This window comes from Ambystoma mexicanum, chromosome 2q, assembly GCF_040938575.1.
Source record: "Ambystoma mexicanum isolate Mex_15411 chromosome 2q, UKY_AmexF1_1, whole genome shotgun sequence".
NCBI classification, from domain to species: domain Eukaryota; kingdom Metazoa; phylum Chordata; class Amphibia; order Caudata; family Ambystomatidae; genus Ambystoma; species Ambystoma mexicanum.
In genome coordinates this window covers 414,000,340-414,021,502 of record NC_090924.1, presented here as the reverse complement: position 1 = coordinate 414,021,502, position 21,163 = coordinate 414,000,340, and the positions used below count along the sequence as shown (strand labels likewise).

At 50.0% G+C, this 21,163-nt stretch overlaps 1 protein-coding gene across 2 annotated transcripts in view; it reads right to left on the bottom strand.

Annotated features, from left to right (window-relative positions):
* LOC138569461 (zinc finger protein-like 1) overlaps positions 1 to 21,163 on the bottom strand; it is a 52,376-nt gene that overhangs the window by 19,199 nt on the left and 12,014 nt on the right. The window contains exons 2-4 of one of the 2 annotated variants that reach the window (XR_011303243.1): positions 17,574 to 17,741; positions 16,366 to 16,489; positions 14,326 to 14,629 (exon numbers count right to left, since the gene is read on the bottom strand). Coding sequence is in view for 1 of the 2 variants with exons in the window: in XM_069647443.1 (XP_069503544.1) it covers positions 14,497 to 14,629; positions 16,366 to 16,489; positions 17,574 to 17,741 (425 nt within the window). In the remaining variant the exon portion in view is untranslated. Of the gene's footprint in view, positions 1 to 14,271; positions 14,630 to 16,365; positions 16,490 to 17,573; positions 17,742 to 21,163 lie in introns of those variants that run through there. The other variant, XM_069647443.1, reaches the window with a different exon arrangement.

Sequence of the window (21,163 nt, the reverse complement as noted above, 5' to 3'; positions counted from 1 at the left end):
TAAAGGACCTTTAACGCAAAAGGAACGTGAAAGAAGACGGCAGATGCACTTATGTCTTTATTGTGGATCCTCTGGACACTTTCTACGAGATTGCCCGGCAAGGCCGCCCAAAAAGGTGGTAGGAGCCGCTGATAAAATCCATGAAACCTCTGTATCGGGAAACGACCCCGCCCGACAAGCGTAGGGGTCCGCTTGCCGAGCTTGAAAACGAACTCTCAGACCTCGCGTTTCACTGTGCCAATGGTCCTCGTAGATCCAGAACAGCCTAAGCGGTTGCATGCAATAAAGGCATACATCGATAGTGGGGCTATAGGAAACTACGTGGATCGTGAATTGGTCTCCAGGATTAACCTTCCCCTGCGTCCTAAAACCAGCAAAGATGTCATCACCACAGTTGATGGAACTGAAATTGCCTCGGGACCGGTAACGCATTCCACAGCTGAGGTGACACTTGTAGGTCCGGACGGCCATCGGGAGGCAGTTGTGTTTGATGTAATCAAGGCTCCACAGTTTCAGGTTATTCTCGGAATCCCTTGGTTAGAGACACATAATCCTCGAATAGATTGGCGAGCGAAGAGAATAACCTTTCAGGAGTGTGCACGAACCTGCTACCCAGAAAATCTGAAAATCAGTCTAGCATCAGTAACCTCTGTCTCCATGCAACTACCTCCGGAATACCAAGACTTTCAGGACGTCTTCCAAAAGGAACAGGCAAACACGTTACCTCCTCACAGATCGTACGATTGCCAAATCGATCTGGTGCCCGGTGCACAACCCCCTTGTAGCAGGATTTATGCCCTTACTGAGCCGGAGAATCTGCATTTGAGACAATATTTAGATCAATACCTAGCCAATGGTTTCATTCGCCCGTCAAAGTCTCCGGCATCCTCGGCTTTGTTCTTCGTGCCAAAAAAAGAAGGCAACCTTAGAACTTGTATTGATTACCGCGCATTGAACCAGATAACTGTTAAAAATCGTTACCCTCTGCCTTTGATCCCTGAACTCCTTGACCAGGTGCAGGACGCTTGCATATACACCAAGTTAGATCTCCGGGGGGCTTATCATCTGGTACGAGTAAAAGAAGGCGACGAATGGAAAACGGCCTACCGTACAAAATATGGACTATTCGAATACCAGGTGATGCCTTTTGGGTTGTGCAACGCGCCTGCTGCCTTCCAATTCTTCATGAACGATGTCCTTCGGGAACTCATCGATGTCTGTGTTGTCGTGTATATCGATGACATTCTGGTGTACTCCTCTTCGGAATCTGATCACAGAAAACATGTCAGGGCCGTCCTTGAGAAATTGCGCCAGCACAAACTGTTTGCAAAGCTGGAAAAATGCGTTTTCCATACCACCGAGATTGAGTTTCTTGGATTCATCCTGACACCTAAAGGCGTCCGAATGGACTCACGGAAAGTGGATGCCATCCTCAAATGGCCATCACCTAGTTCGGTGAAAGGTGTCCAAAGCATGCTTGGTTTTGCCAATTTTTATCGCAGGTTTATCACGGAATTTTCACGGGTGGTGCAACCCATCACTGCACTCTTACGGGAGAATAAACGTTTTGAATGGACCGAGGAAGCTGAACAGGCCTTTCAGGAATTAAAAGCTAAATTTACGTCCGCACCTATTTTGAAACACCCGCGTCCTGATCTCCCATATATAGTCGAAACCGACGCATCCAGCTTAGCCATGGGAGCTGTCCTGTCTCAGAGAGACCCCGAAACCAACCAACTGCACCCCGTAGCATTTTGGTCCAGAAAGTTCTCGCCGCCGGAGATAAATTATGCAATCACCGATAAGGAATTATTAGCCATTAAGTCCGCCTTTAAGGCTTGGCAGCATTATCTTCTTGGCGCCAGGCATACCATCACCGTGATCACTGATCACCGAAATTTACAATATTCAAAAACTGCCAAGGCTCAGTCTTCACGACAGCTCCGATGGGCTTTATTCTTTGCTGAGTTTGATTTTGTAATCACATACCGTCCCGGCTGTAAGAATGGCAAAGCGGACGCGCTATCTCGAATTGGAATGGGAGAAATGGACACAAACTCAGAACCTGTGCCGATAATTCCCGAACAAAGAATCTTGGGGATAACCACTTTACAAACCCTTGAAGACATTCAAGTACGGGTAAAACTATTCCTGGACTCTTCAGCCTTGCAGATTGGATCAAAAGAGGGTCTGCCTTTTCAATCAACGATGGCTTACCTTACATCCACGGACGTTTATTTTTGCCAGAAAAGGAATTGCAAGAACTGGTTATTTCCCGTCATCACGATACTCTGATGGAAGGACATCCTGGCATTGCCAAAACAGAGGAAAAAATTAAACGACAATTCTGGTGGCCGTCCTGGCGAAAGGATATTAAATCTTTCGTGATGTCCTGTGGAGTTTGCGCCCAAAACAAAGGTCAAAAAACAAAACCCGCCGGTCTTCTTCAACCCTTAGACATTCCACCAGCATCTTGGCACACCTTGTCACTAGATTTTATCACGGACCTGCCCTCTTGTAATGGATACAATACTATTCTGGTTGTGGTGGATTTATTTTCCAAGATGGCCCATTTTATTCCGTTGAAAGGATTACCTTCAGCTTTTGTTCTTGCCAAGGAATTCCTCGAAAATATCATCTGTCTGCATGGATTCCCGTCCATACTAATCTCCGATCGGGGAAGCCAGTTTATTTCTCATTTTTGGAAAAAGTGTTGTCTACTGGCACAAATCGACGTAAGACTCTCAACCAGCCACCACCCACAGACCGATGGTCAGACGGAGAGAACGAACCAGACCCTTGAACAATATCTACGATGTATGTTGCACCAATCGGAGGGTAATTGGAAGGATATTTTATGGGTGGCTGAATAGGCATACAATAACTCGATACACTCTGGAACTGGTCAGAGCCCCTTTTATACCCTATATGGACATCACCCTTGTACTTCAGACTTGGACTCACCTTTGAGCCTCGAAATGCCCGCAGTGGACCATTTGCATTCTACGATTACTCAAGCCTTCAAGGATGCTACTGCACACTTACAACATGCGAAAGGGAAATACAAAAAGAATGTGGATCTGCATCGAAAGGAGGCGCCTCCATACCAAATAGGGGATCAAGTATGGTTGGCTACCAAACACTTATCGCTCAAGGGACCTCAGACTTTTAATCCAAGGTATTTAGGACCTTACTAGATGAAAACTATAATTAACCCAGTGGCAGTCAAGCTAGATCTACCAGCTAACATGCGGATTCACCCTGTTTTTCATGTGTCGCTTTTGAAGCCAGTGCAACCAGGAACCAGATTAATAAAGCCACCAGAACCAATCCAGATAGATGGGGAGCCTGAATTCGAGGTGAAGAACATTTTGGACTCTAAGTTCTCAAAATCAAAACTTTTCTATCTAATTGATTGGAAGGGGTACGGGCCTCAGGAAAGATCTTGGGAACCCAGCGACCACGTACATGCACCTCGGCTAATAAAAGGTTCCATCGGAATTTCCCGAACAAACCGAAACCTCCTGGGGAAACGACCTTGGGAGGGGCCTTGGGGGGGAGTGCTGTCATGATGCCTACCCCCGGAGCACCAGGCCAGGCCCAGCACCCCCGGGAGCAGGCATCACGCCCCCGGGTAAAAGCCCAGCGGCCCTTTATAGGGGCTCTTTGGACTCTGTCCTGGCGCCGTTGGCGCCAGGCTCATGTTGGGCATCAGTCCTGGCGCCAGGCTCATAAGGGGAAGTGCTTGGTGCACTTACCTGAAGCAGACCATGCTGCACACTCACCTTATGTAGACCATGCTGCATGAAGAACCAAACCAAATGAGGCTTAGGAGGGACTATTTTTCTGAAGGAACTATTTTGTTACTTGGGTGGGGCTGTGGAAGAATACTCACCTGGAACTTCTTCCAAAGCTATTTAAGCCACGCCCGGACAGCCACACGTGCTTCGCGTTGTTCTGCATCCCAGCAGCTGAACGCTCACCGTGTCTGCTCCTGCACCTGGACTCCAGCAACGCCCGCCTCGAACCTGGAACACCTGTAAGGGAATAAGAGAAGAGAAAGGTGAAAACCAAGAACTTATTCAACCTTCTTACCTGCATCCGGAATCTTCACGCCAGCATTCCTGAAGGAAGACTTCCATTTAAAAGCACTGCGTTGCTCGCTGCAGCGCCGCGCTTCACTCACCTGTTCCCGAGACGCCGCCCGGCTCCATCGCGGCTCTCAGCACCGGTCGCCACATCTCTGCACCTAGGGGAGAGAAGAAGAGACAAAAGGTGAGCAAGGGAACACAAGAGGAAAGCCGAATTTTCAGCCATATTACTTACCGGCTTTTCTTGGTGAACCATTCCACATCTCGGGTCGGCGCCGCATCTTTGGCAGGTACCGCACCCCGGCCCCTATGGGGAAAGGACAAAAGACATTACTGGGGAATTATAAAGATATTTAGAGGAGTCGCCCTCATCACTAACTCACCTGATTTTACCACCAGCAATTTAACCCCTCAACGCATCGCCTTTGTTCTGCGCCTGAAATAAAGGACAGAAAAAACAACATAAAAGGAGGCTCACACTTGAACTTTTGCATCTTCATACTTACGGCGTATCGCTCAGAAAAGTCAAGTGGATGTGCCAGCGCCATTCTGAAAACCAGTGAAGTAACTGGACGAACGCGCGCCCCTGCACCAGAAGCAGGATGGAGAGTTCATCCTTCCAAACCATAAGGTGAGCTTAAACCGGGGGTTTTGGAGGAATCAGAGAAGAACGAAGGGGGGAAGGGGGAGCAAGCACACTATTCAGCAGACAGTTAATCCCCTTTCTCATCTGCAGAAGGATATTCCTACGGGCCAGACAAGCAAGATTTGGGGGTCCTGTTCAATCGGTGGTCCGAATTCTGCGCATCACGCTTGAAGAGGCCACAGCAACCCAGACCAGACCAGCGCCTCCGTGGGAGCCAGGTCAGCGTTACAAGTATGTGTATTCCTGGGGTTCGCTGGAAGTTTCACCTGCGATTTCACAGGGTACGAGTATTCCTGGGGTTTGCGTGAAGTTTCACCTGCGATTTCAGCAGGGTACGTGTATTACAGGGTTCGCGTGAAGTTTCACCTGCGATTTCAGCAGGGTACATGATTACGGGGTTTGCGTGAAGTTTCACACGTGAAAGGGCCCTGTTCAGCGGAGTACGTGTATTTCAGGTGTGCGCTGCAAGTTTTACATGCGAAAGGGCAACGCCCGTGCACAATACGTCACAGACATGCTTACGCACTAAGGGCCTTTGGTCCAATGATATTGCGTACTTGTGCTGACGCGCTTACGCGCTATGGGCCTTTCCTCGAATTACACGCTGACGTGCAAGATTTTCACGTGTCAAATCACTCCGTATCAAGCTGGCCACGTGTACACACAGGGAAGACCACGCTCCTGCCCTGAAGGCCATTTTCCTGCCCCCAAGAGCCCCGAGCACACTCCCACCAGCCATCTGCTGCTGCCTGCCTGCCTGCTGCCCACGTGCCCTGCTATTTGGTGCCTGCGCGTCAGCCATCTGCAGGGGTCCAGTTGCTGTGTCCACCCCTGCTGGAACAGAAGACACCTGACTGGGATTCCATCGCTCCACAGCCCAGCCCCAGGACCCAGTTGCCCACCCACTCCTGCCTCTGGGGTTGCCATGTCGGGCACATCTCCATCTGGCACCACTGGCAACCCCCAGCCAGAGAGGCAGAGGGCCACCAGCTTCACTGCCACCGAAGTTGGTGTCGTGGTGGAGCATGACCTGGGGCATTATGATGCCCTCTTCGGAACAAGATGCGCCAACAAGGAAGGACGGGAGAGGATCTGGGATGACGCAGTGGTTGCCATCAACGCGGGGGGGGTGGCAACCCGCAACTACCAACATGTCAAGAAGTGCTGGGAGGACTTCAGGTCCAGGACCCTCATAAAGGCCCGGCGCCTCGCGCAGGGGGGCCGGGTCAGCCTGAGCAACATCCAGATGAGGGTACTGGAACGCGTAGGCCCAGCGCTCAACGCCCAGATCCTTCGGAGGCAGACCCGTCTGGAGTTGAGCGGTAAGTGGCCAAGCATTGCTGTGTGAGACAGGGCATGTTGCAGTCTGCTGGTCGTCTGATACTTGCCTGTATGTGTGACATAGGCCATGTATGGATGTGTGTGTGCAGGGACATCATGGCCATGCATGTGAGACCAGTTATGTGTGAACCACATGGTAGGTGCATGTGTTTTAATGCAACATGGGGACCTCCATGCAGAACACACCTGAAAGCATGGCAGTCTCTGTTCCTGGACATGAAGGGGGGGTGAGGAATGGGTGCTGACGTCATGTACATGTATGGTGCACATGTGTGTGTGTGTGTGCCAGAGAAGTGTGTGTTTGACTTTGAAACGCCATGGATGCATGTGACTTTGAAGGCAACATCTTGGTTTACAGGGGCCCTTGTACATGGGTGTTGATGTTGATTGCAGGCGCCGGGAGTGTTTCTGCATGTGTGTTGCATGCATTGACCCATGTGTTGTGGAAGGACAGAATGGAAGTGACATTTGACAGTGCCACTCATGTGTTATTGCTTCCTGTCTAGGGTATTTTGTGCTGTACCCTGATGCTTGTGTTCTATGTCTCCCTCTATGCAGTGTCAAGTGAAGAAGAGGGCGGTGACGGCGCTGTGGAGCCAAGCGGCGGGGATGCCTCCACCGGGCTGCAACGCAAGGCCCAGCCCCCCTCCCAGGAATTACCATCATCCAGGAGCGAGAGGGCTGGTGCCGCGTCTGCCACAACGTCTGTGGTGGAAGGGCCGGGTGAGCCCCCACAGGGGTTTCCAATGGCGGAAGACGTTGCAGAGACATCCAGGTTGGTGGTCTCCACAGAGGAGGAGGAGCCTGCTACTGAGCCGCACATGGGGCCTCGTGGGGGTAGTACCACTGATGCAAGTGGTGCAGTCCAGGGCCAGGGTCAGGAGGCAGCACAGGTCACCGCGGAGGGGCCTGTGCATGTCGCTGTCCTTGACCCTGTGACTGCACCATCATGCACTAGCAGGGAGGCCCTGTCACAGAGCCCTCCGCAAGTAGGGGAGAGTGCCATGTCACCTGCCTCTCCACTACCTGCGGGCGAGTGGTCCCGCGACCGTATGGGATCCGTCCTGGTGGGTGTCGCGTTGCGCACACGTGACATTCGTGATGACGTGCATTGTTCCTGGGCAGAGAACGCACGCCATCACGAAGAGCAGCGTCATGACGTGGCACTGCTGGGAGGGGCCCTGGTCGGTGGGTTCCTACATGTGACGTGCACTCTGGCGGACCTCTCCTCCTCTGTGGAGGCTATGCGTCGGTCGTTCTCCACATCGTCCTCCAGCCCAGATTCCACCAGGGCCCTCTGTGGACCTGGCCTGACCAACACAGCCAGCTTGGTGGAGATCCCATCCCTGCCACATTCGGGAGTTGGCGGTCCAGCAGGTGGAGGATGTGCAGGCACCATCAGACAGGGCACATGGACAGCAGCAGCAGCAGGAGCAGGCTCTAGGTGGGAGCAATAATGGCTTGGGGCCATCAACATCGAAGGGGCAGGCATCGGCCATAGGGCAGGAGGACCCAGTAATGGGAGTGTCTTCCGTGTGGCTGCGGTTGGGCCAACAGATAGGTGCGGAGCGGCGGCGGGCGGAAGAGGCGCGCTCACGATGGTCAGGGCGGAGAACTCCATTCGTCGGGCGTTGAGGCGGGCAGAGTGCCTCGAGGCAACTCACAGGGAGTTGGAATAGGCCATGAGTGCCTCCCTGCGAGACCTCTGGGCCAGGGCAGAGGGCCTGCCTCCGGGACATCGACATGGAGTTCGATGATGCCCTGGCCCGGGACACCACAGAGTAAGCCGCTGGGCTTGCCCGCCGCCATTGTATATAGTTAGATAGTGTTAGGTTTCCTTTTGTTTTTTCTTTATTTTGGTTGCGCTTGGACAATGCACCACGTTTCTGTATATAGTTTTTTATTAGGTAGTATTTTTGATAGGTTTTATTTCTTCAGTTGGGCTCATGGACCCTGGATTGTTCATCTGTATATAGTTCACCATTGGATTCTTCTCTTTTTTTTATTTCACCATGGAGCAATGGTTTTCACTTTTCTTTTTTCCCTTGGATTTGCTTTGCTGGACTGTGACTTTGGACACCATTTCCTTTGGATTTCTTTGGATTATGATTTCTTTTTTTTCAGTTTTTAAGGGACATGCAGCTTTTCTTTTTTTATTACCATTGTTGTTTGTTTGATTTTCATTACATTCATGTTGTGTTTAATACATTTTTTTCTTCATACTTCGATGTGTGGTATTATCTCATTGGTTTCATGCATGTCATGATATGGGTTTTCACATTCACTTGCAACCATTGTGTCTGTGTGACGGACATGTGTTCATTTACATACTTGCCATTGGGGTTGTATCATGTAATTGCCTTTTCTTTGTGGGAGGATGCAATACTTGGTTGGGTCTTTGGGCTGGGGAGGCTGGCCATAAGGGCCATGATTGAGGATTGTCATGACCTGGGGGCAGGGGGACATGAGTGGGACATGAGTTGGGGCCTGCTGGCAGGTGCCACGGACTGCTGGGGGGTGGGGGTGCAAGGGGACATGAGTGGGACATGAGTGGGGTCCTGCTGGCAGGTGCCCCACACTGCTGGGGGGTGGGGGTGCAAGGAGACATGAGTGGGGGCCTGCTAGCAGGTGCCCCACACTGCTGGGGGGTGGGGGTGCAAGGGGACATGAGTGGGACATGAGTGGGGGCCTGCTGGCAGGTGCCCCACACTGCTTGGGGTGCAAGGGGACATGAGTGGGACATGAGTGGGTCGTAACAGATCGTAACAATTTATTACATAGACTACGTTTTCACGAACCAAACCTAATTAAAAATCTCCCCTACAGCCAGATGCTCTGAGTGAAACGCATCATCAGTGATCCAAGGTAATATGATAAAGAACTCCATGAAATGGTTGAGACGTTTCGGAAACGTGGATACATACAGGAAGAAATAGCAGAAGCCAAACAGAAGGTGAACCAAAAGATTAGAAATGAATTACTAACAGCCACAAGAAAAGTGAAAACAGAACCTCCATTGGTATTCGTCACCAAATTCTCAACACAAAGCACTCGTATCAAATCAATTATAAAGAAGCACTGGCAGGTGTTATCTTGTGACCAGCAAACAGAGACACTCTTTAAAGACTTACCAACATTTGCCTATCAACGTAGCAGGAACTTTCGAGACAGCCTAGTGCAAACAAGACAACGCAAGAAACAACCAGACACTAAACGTGTTGGAACTTTTCCGTGTCTGCAGTGCAGCAATTGCAGTTATGTGTTGAAAGGATCGACCATTAATCACCCTCACACTGGGAAGAAAATCTTGCTGAAATCATTTGCGACTTGTGACTCAATGAATATTATTTATGGCACCAAATGTCCATGCGGGCAATTCTACGTAGGACAATCCCAAAGAAAAGCTTCGTTGGAACGAGCACCGCTCGTGTATACGAAACAAGAACTTGAATTCAGCTGTCACAAGACATTGGATTAAAGAGAGACATAACTTGACTCAGATTCGATTTATGGTGTTGGAAGTAGTTCAGAGCAATGATCCTCATGAAAATATACAGACCAAACTCAACAGAAGGGAATGTTACTGGATTGAGAACTTGGGGTGTTTAACCGCACGAGGAATGAATGAAGAGATCAACTGGGCGTGCTTTTTGTAAAACACGCTCGAGATCGTAAGGTTTGGAGGTTAACACTAACATGGACACATTGACCGAGGATTATTGTTACTTTATTAAAGTGTAACGAGCAAGCACAATATTGATATAATGTAGAAGATGACTATCAGTGCACAGGACTTACTAAGCAGAGCATTGTAGAATATGTATAATGCAGTAATTTCTCATCATGATTGTTTACTTATTTCAGAGTGTATGAATTCAGTTTGTTGTACTATGTACTATGATTGCGAGTCCAGTAACGTTAAAGTGAGTTTAACGCTCGATTTCGTCTAGAATGACAGAAAAGTGATTACAATCAGAGGTAAGAGAACTCATGTTTGCACCCCTTCCGTCCCGTCTCCCCGTTTCCATGGGGACACGGGACGCGAGGCGTTGCTATGCGGGCCACGTGCCTGGCAATAGCATACGCAGATCTGGGTTGCCATATGAACATGTACGTAAAACCAAGTACCATTTAGATATTAGTTACACAATCGGAATTTATGCACAATGCCTTATTTCAACGAACATTGATGATCGTAAATTGCACTGATTCCGGCCCTGCATTCGTCCCGTTTCCCCGTATCCATGGGGACGCGGGACTCCAAGCGTGGTCACGTAGGCTTCCCGCGATGTGACAGTGCACGCAGAACGGGGTTCCCAAGGAAACGGGTATACAATGGTTTCTCAGCACGGCGCAAGCTGGCTGCAACCTTCGCTACATTGCAGAACGTCAGTGGAAGACACACGGCCACAGAGTGAGAGGATGCACACACTCTGAGGGGTAAGCGTCAGACTCACATTCAAAGGAATGTATAGAAACGCAGGAGACTTGTATAATAACGGATATAGTATTGTTAAGGTTTCGTCATTTTTTTACAGACGCTTGTAACATTGAAAACACAGAGTTATTCACCCCACAATGGTGTCAGACACCACAGGATATCACAAAGGTAATTTTAGTGCATCCTAGGCATGTACAACACTACAGAGGTGTTAGTGTATTTGTATAACTGTTCATTAACATTGATCTAACGAAGATGCCATGTTGTTGTTTTCTCCTCATAACCTTATCCTTCTGTTTAATGGGAATTACCTACATTGGGTATGTACATTTTAATTTACTTATTATATGTTCACTAATGTTCTTCAAAATGGTGGACTATGACATTTGATATACATGGTTTGATATATTGCCTAAATGTTCGTTCTTTCTGGAACCAAATTTGATTTATGATTTCCTCTATACGTGATGTACTCTTTTGTTGCCATCCTGATTTGTTTATGTAGTGCGTGAAGTGATTTTGGCTTGTAAATGATCAGTAAAACGTAAAAGTGTGGTTAACGCCCTGAAGAAGGAGATTCGCTCCGAAATGCATTGGCTTTAAAGACAACCACACAAACATTGAACAAACCAGCTTCCTATTTGTTGAATACCTGGCAGTTTTTTGGAACTGATCACTCAAATACTAGTTTAAAGACTAGATCTGAGAATCTTTTCTAATTTATCTTTGGACATCAACCCTCAGGTACGAATAAACCAACAGTTGGATGAAACTCTGTATAAAGTGTTATATTAAAAAATAACTAATAACTAATAAGAAGCTCCGAGAGAGCTCACGTCGAGAGCGCCAGACTTAGCTGGATGTGCTCATCCATCTTCTTTTATATGGCCTGCTGGCAGGTGCCACGCACTGCTGTGGGGTGGTGGTGCAAGGGGACATGAGTGGGACATGACTGGGGGCCTGCTGGCAGGTGCCCCCACACTGCTGGGGGGTGGGGGTGCAAGGGGACATGAGTGGGGGCCTGCTGGCAGGTGCCCTGCACTGCTGGGGGGTGGGAGTTTAAGGGGACATGAGTGGGGGCCTGCTGGCAGGTGCCCTGCACTGCTGTGGGGTGGGGGCGCAGGGGGACATGAGTGGGACATGAGTGGGGGCCTGCTGGCAGGTGCCCCCACACTGCTGGGGGGTGGGGATGCAAGGGGACATGAGTGGGGGCCTGCTGGCAGGTGCCCCACACTGCTGGGGGGTGGGGGTGTAAGGGGACATGAGTGGGACATGAGTGGGGGCATGCTGGCAGGTTCCACACACTGCTGTGGGGTGGGGGTGCAAGGGGACATGAGTGGGACATGAATGGGGTCCTGCTGGCAGGTCCCCCACAATGCTGGGGGGTGGGGGCACAAGGGGACAAGAGTGGGGGCCTGCTGGCAGGTGCCCTGCACTGCTGGGGGGTGGGTGTGCAGGGGGACATGAGTGGGACATGAGTGGGGGCCTCCTGGCAGGTGCCCTGCACTGCTGGGGGGTGGGGGTGCAAGGGGACATGAGTGGGGGCCTGCTGGCAGGTGCCCTGCACTGCTGGGGGGTGGGAGTGGGGGTCCAGGGGGACATGAGTCGGACATGGGTGGGGTCCTGCTGGCAGGTACCCTGCACTACTAGGGGGTGGGGGTGCAAGGGGGCATGAGTTGGTGATCAGTAGTGCAAGGAGACATGTGGCTTTGCTGGGGGGCATGCCCATGTTGGGTGGGCTGCCTGCGGGACATGACCAGGGGTGCAGGGTAGTTCCCTGTGGTGTTGGCTGCCTGCAGGGGCCGTGGAGGGTGTACAGGGAACACCTGGGAGGACCCACACTGCCAAATCACATGTAGGACTCCCCGGCACCCCCGAAATACACGTATCCTGCTGAAATCGCGTGTGAAACTTCCCGCGAACACAGTAATACACATACCCTGCTCCAATCGCATGTGAAACTTCACGCGAACCCCAGTTAAACATGTACCCTGCTGAGATTGCGGGTGAAACATTCCCGCGAACCCCAGTTATACACATACCCCACTCGCACAGGCCCTTTCGCGCGTGAGACTTCCCGCGCACCCCCAAAATACACGTACCCGCATCCAATCGCATGTGAAACTTCCCGCGAACCCCGTAATACGCGTACCCTGATGAATCGCTTGTAACACTTCACGCGCACCCCCGAAATACACGTTCCCAGGCCAATCGCGTGTTAAACTTCCCACACACCCCTGAAATACACGTACCCTGCTGAAATTGTGTGTAACACTTCACGCGCACCCCTGAAATACACGTACCCAGGCCAATCGCGTGTAAAACTTCCCGCGCACCCCTGAAATACACGTACCCTGCTGAAATTGCATGTGAAACTTCCTGCGCACCCCTGAAATACACGTACCCTGCTGAAATTGCGTGTGAAACTTCCCACGCACCCCTGTAATACACGTACCCTGCTGAAATTGCGTGTGAAACTTCCCGCGCACCCCGGAAATACACGTACCCTGCTGAAATCGCGTGTAAAACTTCCCGCGCACCCCTGAAATACATGTACCCTGCTGAAATCGCGTGTAAAACTTCCCACGCACCCCTAAAATACACATACCCTGCTGAAATTGCGTGTGAAACTTCCCGCGCACCTCCAAAATACACGTACCCCACTCACACAGGGCCTATCGCATGTGAAACTTCCCGCGCACCCCCGAAATACACGTACCCTCCTGAAATCACGTGTGAAACTTCCTGCGCTCCCCAGTAATACACGTACCCCACTTGCCGTGCTGGCACAGCGTTAGCGCAGCTCTTTGCGCTGGATTGGGAATTTTGATGGCTTTTCCCTGCACGAGGGGCGTTCTTGGGGCGTAACTGGCGCTGCTGCAGGGTCGCTGCGCCACTGTGCCACTGTGCGCCACGGCTGGATTTGGTAGCTAAAATCCATGAATACGCTGTGCACGGAAATGGATTTTAGCGCACGCGGCTGGCGCAAAGATTTGCACGCGCACACTGTGCGCCAGCCGCGTGCGCCACTTGTGCACTAAATTCTATGCATTACCCCCATGATGTCTCAATACCCAGAAGTCAATTTCCTCGTCAAGTCTACGGCTTTGTAAATAGCTCCTTCAAGGAGAACGGGCTGAACCATCTTCCGTGTATTTAGACCTCAGACAACAACGCAAGAATGTTTTCCACTGCATATAGCTTGCTTTAAAAAAGTGGGTCAGTCATACTTTGGAGTTGGGAGTTTTCCTTGATGTTTCTTAACCAAGAGCCTTGACAGTCGGCAGTAGCACCACGTCAATATATGCTCACCCCTTGTAGTGCTCCCAAGTAAATTACATGGCACTGTGTAGGTGGTAATCAGTTGCCCTAAACATAGCAGCGCAAAGTACAGCACCTTTTTAGTGATGATGTGTTACGCCTGGAAGGATATAATCCCCTCACCTCCCAGAATGATTTTTTTTATGAAGCAACAGAAAACAGGGAGTAGTAAAAACGAACTCCCCTTCTTAATGCATTGTAGCCAATGTCATGTTTTGTCAGAACCTGCTAGGTGATTTCAGAAACCCTGTTCTCTTGGACGTTAAATGTTCCCTCCACAGGAGTGAAGCATGCAAAGAGCGCAATCCGTTCCAGTTAGACAACATCTCTAACATTTTTCATCCAACCTCCTTTTTCAAAGTCTATATTTTTAAAATATAAACAAAAGGCTCTTGTTCCAGGCACTGATGTTGGAGGAACACCCCAAAGAGCTCAGCGAAGTCTAAGAAATCGAGTAAGCAGACAAGTACAACACTTTGTGTTACCTTTGATTACTTCCCAGAAATTCTGTGGTACTCTTCCAAGTCTCGGAAGCAATTGTGATTTCCCAATGCCCCCAAACCACACTTCAAGTCTATCAAGCACAACATTGCACAGTCCATTTTCACTGCTGTCTGATCCGAATGTTAGGGTTCAGCAATGGATTTAAGTTTGGGTCATTGTCGGCTTATGAGCGCCCAAACAGACATGACAAGGATAAGAGTGAGGAAACTGATGACGCCGATCACCAAGATGACAAGGCAGCGTTGCATTTTGGAGGCAGGGTGTTTTCTGGATCCGGATAGATTCCTGGTAGAGGCACAAAAATAAATAAACAGATGAAACATTGTCATGAGGCATGTAAATCGATGTATAGATGTGGAAATCATTTAGAAGCAGTCATACCTATCCACTTTCCGCATTTCACAGATTGTTTTATCACTGAAGACCCTACATCAACTCTGTTGCCGGTCCTACACTACAATAGTTACCCAGTATCTTTCCTGGCCTTTTTGAATTCTATAGGAATCGTACAAAAACTGCAACCTCATATGGTCGCCTGGTACTGAAACTGCGCCTTTGCGCATTACTGAAATGCCGAGCCCCATTGCCACGACTAAGGGAAGCAGGGGTTACGTGGGTTGTGGAGGTGACCCCCGCTCCTCTTAGTCGTGGGAATGGGTGTCGGAGGTTGCAGGGGTGTCCTCCGCTTCCATTAAATGGAGAGCAGGGACACGAAAGTGTAAAAAAAAAGGAGAAGAAAAGGATCCTGCGGCCCCAGAGATGACCCACGTAAGTCAGTTTGAACTGACACCACAGGGATTGAGTGAAGTCAGCAGCGCACACAGAAGTGTGCCGCCGTTAAGGTAAGTGGCCAGGAGTGGAGTAGGGGGGGGCGATGTGGGCTACAGTGGTCTATCTGTTCACTGCGCCACGCCGTAATGGTCGTCGACATTTTCATCGGCGGAATGACAGGCGGCGCAGTGATCACATAGATTCATTCTGTATCAACTTTGAAAAAACACCTCTCCTGCTGGAAGACCATTAAATGCATGTATCACTCTTTATGAATGTTAAGAGTCTTTTATACTGCAGAAATCACCACCATACTGGCAATACAGCAGTGAGTCTTGTTTGTGGCATGCTGTGCCCGAGCCATTGGTAAACCAGACCCTAGTCTGTGTGGGAAAATGAAAAGGGGAGTAGTGGAGAAGGAAGGAGAAGTAGGAAAGAGATGAAGCAAACACATGGCTAGTTACGAAGGTGTCAGATAGTGGTCGCAGGGGTGCATGCACAGTCAATGGTAATTTGATCACATGAAAGTTGATTGAGAAAAGAATGAAACAAGACGCCCATGGTGGCAAGCAATCTTTCATGAGGGTGGTACGGAGAACAATGCAGGTGTGATACCAGAGACATTCAGAGCATGGATTCGTGCTTACCTTAAGGAAAACCTTTCTATGCTTTTTACTGCCCCTGCCACCACCTTCCTTTAGCCTTGTCGCACACGTTGGCTGAACGTGATTCCCACCTACCCTGCATTTATGAGCTAATTAAATATATTTCATGCCTTACAACATCTTGGTAGTTCTACTTTGGACCATAATGTAAGCTGTGCTTATCCTTCTGGAGAATTGGCCTCCAGATTTTGGAAACAGTACCTTGCACATGGCCCAGAGAAAATCATAATATTTCAGACATTGGTTAATACCCATGGCAATCTGCTTAATTGGGCAGAATCACCTGAACATAGTTGCCTTCAGTGGTGAGCCTCAGCATAGACTCTCACCCAGTGGGTGCTAGGAACCGCGTGCAGTCCACACCCTCACGCATCAACCAGTAGAAGAAAATCTAGCCGCAAGAAGAGTCAGCTCACCGGTTTTATAGTACTTCTCGTAATTGGCAGCTTTCCTACTGACTCTAGGCAGTAATCCCAGACAGAAGCCATGAATGGACATTGTATGGGGCTGCTGAAACACAAACCCACCAACAGGGTCGCTGGATCCACCTCCCACATAGGCAGCAAAACAGGAGAAAACATTTACTTGAGCAATCGAGCAAACCAACTGAGTGCCGGTCGCCTGCGGTATTTGTCATCATCAACGTCGATTTGTGTATCTGTGTTACTGCCCCCATCCCGGGTGTCATAGATTTTCCTTGGCGTAGAGGCTGTAGGGTAAATGTGAAAAAACAAATGGTCACTCTTTCTATTCTTGTGCCCTTTAAATTGGGGCAGATCTACTCGTTTAGCTAACTAACATTTCCACCTGGTTGGTAGCAGAGGTAAACCTGATGCTCAGGCAGCTTGGAGGAGGTCACAGTCCAGTAAAACCGGGGCTCACTGTAAAGCACTTAGAGGAAGAAAGCCTGAGGGAGCCCATGTGGTCACTTCCCAATGACACAATTGGAAGCATTTCACAGGCCACAAACACATTCCACATGAGAACCCACCTACAGAAGATCGAGAATATAGCTAATTATTACTTGGATCATTGTGGGATAGAAGTCTAGATTAGACTTAGTTGTCTTTATTTGGGAACCACTGGATGAAAGCACAAAGGAGATAGAAGGCAGATTCAATGACAGGACCTTATTATACATTGATACTATGGTAGGTTGGAAAAAAGCAAGACAACCCCCTTCTACGGGCAATGTGATAGCAGTATAGGCTATTTCACCAACGATTACACACATGCCCTGCACAACCTAGTAGCCAAAGCACAGAACAAGGCACTATATGTCTATAAATTAGCTAATGTGGATACCCGCAGAGCATTACTGCGTGGCTCTGATCTGAAGGTGAACTTCTAGTGATGGCTACCATGCAGTGTTGTGCATATGTAGAAGCCTAACTGAAATGCCCTATTCTACTATCGGATTGTTAGGCACACATATTTCCCATTACTGGCAAGTGCCGCTTTGGATTAATTTACTTTCCTGGGGCTGTGGTAAACAGATCGTAAAGGGAATGCAAGACATGACAGTCATGATACTACAAAGACAGAGCAGGTTGGGCGAGTTAAGAAGAAGCTTATGCATAGTATATCTTTATTCCTGAATATTCCCCACTACCTGGAAAGACATGGCCTCTTAATCTGTGGAAGCCAGTCCATGTTACAGCATCTGAAGTCATTACATTGATGCCGGAGGACCTGCAATGTTTGAAGTATTCCGGACTACCTCCCACATGTTCCACTGCTTTTTGACTTTTATTCTCAGTATGCTACACCTCTCAGTCAGCACCACTACTCACCTGTGCTGAATGAGGCGGCATCACGGCTGTTCAAAATGATGGGCGAGTGCAGGTCCTCCCTCGTGCCTTCACCATTTGCCGCTTGTGGGGAATTGTGATTTGGGGTAGTGCTGAAGTAGGTTGCCTGCGCCTGTGGAGGTGCCTGATCGCTGCTTTGACCCAAAGCTGCTAAAATGGGGTGGATGAGAAAACAGAATGTTTGATTATCTTGTTTAATATAAAACTTACCCTTGCTCCACATGGAAAATCAGGGCTGAAATTAAGAAAACCTCAATTAACCTTATAGTTTTAATGGCTCTCAGTCAACCAAGTAAGTATTACAGGTCTGCCTCAGTACACTTGCCGCCTCCTGCAACCATCAATTCTTGTTCAGTTAGAACTATTTTGCTTTTTCAAAGTATACCCCTGTTGTGGTGGGAAATAGACTGAAGCCCCTTTAAGAAGGACGGACCACAAGCATTGGGAGGAAGGCGTGAGGCAGGAGGAAGGGGAGGAGTACGGGAGGGGAAACGGAAGTGCTGTATGTGAAATAAAGGAGAGAAGACACGTAATTCAGAGGGTCCCGTATGGTATGTTGGGTGGCTGTGGGAGGCCTAACAACTGGCGAGGAGGTGCTACGTCCCATGTTGCCAAACTGCGGGTGAAGAGTACCCTGTGATACACCAGCAAGGAGTGCTGATACGGTGGAGGTGCGAGCACAGAGAGCATCGCAGTGGGACCAGCAGAGGAGTGAGCCATCCCGCGTGGAGATTGCCCCCAGCAACCAGCAAGGAGGTCCCAGCGCATGCAGACATCCAGCTGAGCAGGCGACCACAAGACATGAGAGGAAGCGAGTACTGAGGACTCAGACTGCAAGACACCGGTAAGCCGTACGCCACGAGGGCAAGGCATAGAGTGACACGTGCAATGAGCATATTATACGCGTGGCAGCGGCACAGGAAGAGAGAAGGGCGCACACACACCACACGCACCGAATGGAGAATGACAGGGAAACAAGCCGTTATTAACGTGCACAAACACGGACACACGCATCACGCGTATCATACAGGAACCGAGGTGGGAAGCACCACAGGGCAGAAGAAGAGTCAAAATGGAGAGTTACACACATACAACACACCCAGGAAGTGAGACACCAGCAAACACACGTGCCTACACTGTACATGCAGCGCGAAAGCCAAAGGAAACCTAACCCAGTCAGAAAAGGAAAAACGCAACCACCCTAGACGAGGGCAACAGTGCAAAAAACCACAATACTGCGCCACAAATGGGGGAAACCAACCAGGAACACTACAGATTGCCACAGAGCAAGTAAAATAAATACATTAATAAATAAATAAATAAATACGGTCAACCTGTCACAGAGAGCGAGACAAATGCTTGAACAAGCCTAAATCATAAGCATAGACAACCATACCCAGCCAAAATGTCGGAAGGAGCACAAGCAGCAGCGAGTGTGGGAGCAGAAGCCCAAGTCGCCATCGGGGCAGGAACTGCCTCTAGGGCAACATTCCTATGGTGTCCCAACCCATATACGCTACAACCACATCATGACCATGGTCAGAGGTGGGAAGAATGGATGAATGAGTTTGAGGACTTTATGAGGGCTATAGGTGACCAGGACTCACCCGACAAATAGACATTTTGGGCAATCTTCCCGGGAAAGAGATCAAAGGAATCATGAAAACAATCCCAACACAAGAGAAGACCACATACCAACGCTGCCGTCAACAGGAAACTAATAATCCTCCCTAACAAAGAATATGGGCCTCATTACGAGAAGCGCAGTAAAAACGGAGTCATTACTGGCATGGAGGAACTAGCGGGTTTGTACTCATATGACGCCGCTAATAGCGGGTGATTATGAGTGCGTGAGCACGCACGAACCCCCATGCCGGTAATGGCCATACTGCCATGGTGCCAAAGGCCCTCCAACCCCCCGATAGCACCATCACGGGACCCGCTGATATCGCCTCTGCCTAGGAGGCACCCCTTAATACCGACCTGCTAATAACATCATGCTAATACCGGGCTCGTAATACCGCACCCGGAAGTAACGTCATTGCGTCGGAACGGGAAATGCGCCGGCGGCCATCTTTAAAACACAATCCATTGCAATCTTCCCAAACCACCAGTTGTGTTCAGGAGAGACCAGTGCCAATCCCTTCAACGTGTCTAAGGCTACCAGGAAATCAACCCCCGCCGACGCAAAAAGCATTTTTCAGACGAAGAACTGACCATGCTGGCAGACACCCTAGTTGCCCATGCTGAGGATATCAACCAGCAAACCTGAAAAGGGAGGTGCAGCAACGCAAAAAGGAGATCTGGGAGGAGGTAGCCCGCAAGGTCTCGGCAGTCGGCACCACCCCACAGACAGTCAAGGACTATAAAAAATGGTGGGATGACCTCCGCCTCAGGGTACGGAACATCCTGGCCAGCAATAGGAGGGAGGCCATGGCCACAGGCGGGGGTCCCCACTCACTGACAAAACTTACACGCTGGGAGGAGACTTGCAGCAGCTTCATACAGATGGAGTCCATCAAGGGATTTTGGGAGATGGAGACGGGTGCCGCAACATCTGCAGATGGAGGTGAGTGATCCTGCACATCCCTGTAGGGGAAACCATGATGTAGCACAAGTGACGTGGAAGAGAGTCTAGGCAAGGCAATGCATGTCCCAACACACACATCAACATATCCTTGTCCAGATGGAGGCCCAAACCCTGTCACACTGAAATGCATGCTGAGTGCCAATCCCATTACCAACACACAGCCAACACACACGGACCATGCCCATGTAATACATCATGCAAAACCCAATACAACGGCATGCCACCTGCCAAGCAGCATCCCTGCACTGAGACGTCACGGCACATGCCAAAATGGCCCCTTCATACTACCCTGTGTGACACACCTGTAAGATATGAATGCATGATTAATGAAATTCTCCACAGCACCATATAATGCATCTTGCATGCAACACCATCACTGATGCCCTGCATCTCTTCTACCCCCCCAGGCACCGATGGAGAGGATGCCAGTGAGGAAACAGCCACAAGGGCATCCACGTCCCGTAACAAGACCAATCCCAGAGGCAAGACCACCTCCGGGGCAGCCTCACAGGCCACACCGATGCCCAGGGCGAGTGCCCAGGCCATGGCCGCACATGAGGACCCCACATCAACGCCTGACACCGGGACCACGGAGCTGGCAATACCAGTGGAAGGCGAGGCCAGTGGCACAATGTCCGAAGCAACAAGTACCGTGGGCGAGGCAGCAGCCACTGCCCCACTGAGCGACATAGAAACTGCAGTGGAGGAGTATGTGGACAAGGATGGACTTACCCACGTGGCATGTCCACACTCCGCAAGCCCCGTGTCCACCTCCCAACCCCACACTCAGCCCTCACCCACCAGCAGCAGTGCGGATCCTTTGCTGCAAGATTCGGACCTCAGCAGCATCCCCGAGGACAGCACTGCCAATGCAGGCCCGGTGGCAGCACCCTCAACCACTGCTGCTCCCACCACCAACCTTGAGGCACGGCCACCAAGGGTGGAGGCTAGGCAGGACTCAATGTTGGACCTTCTCTGATAA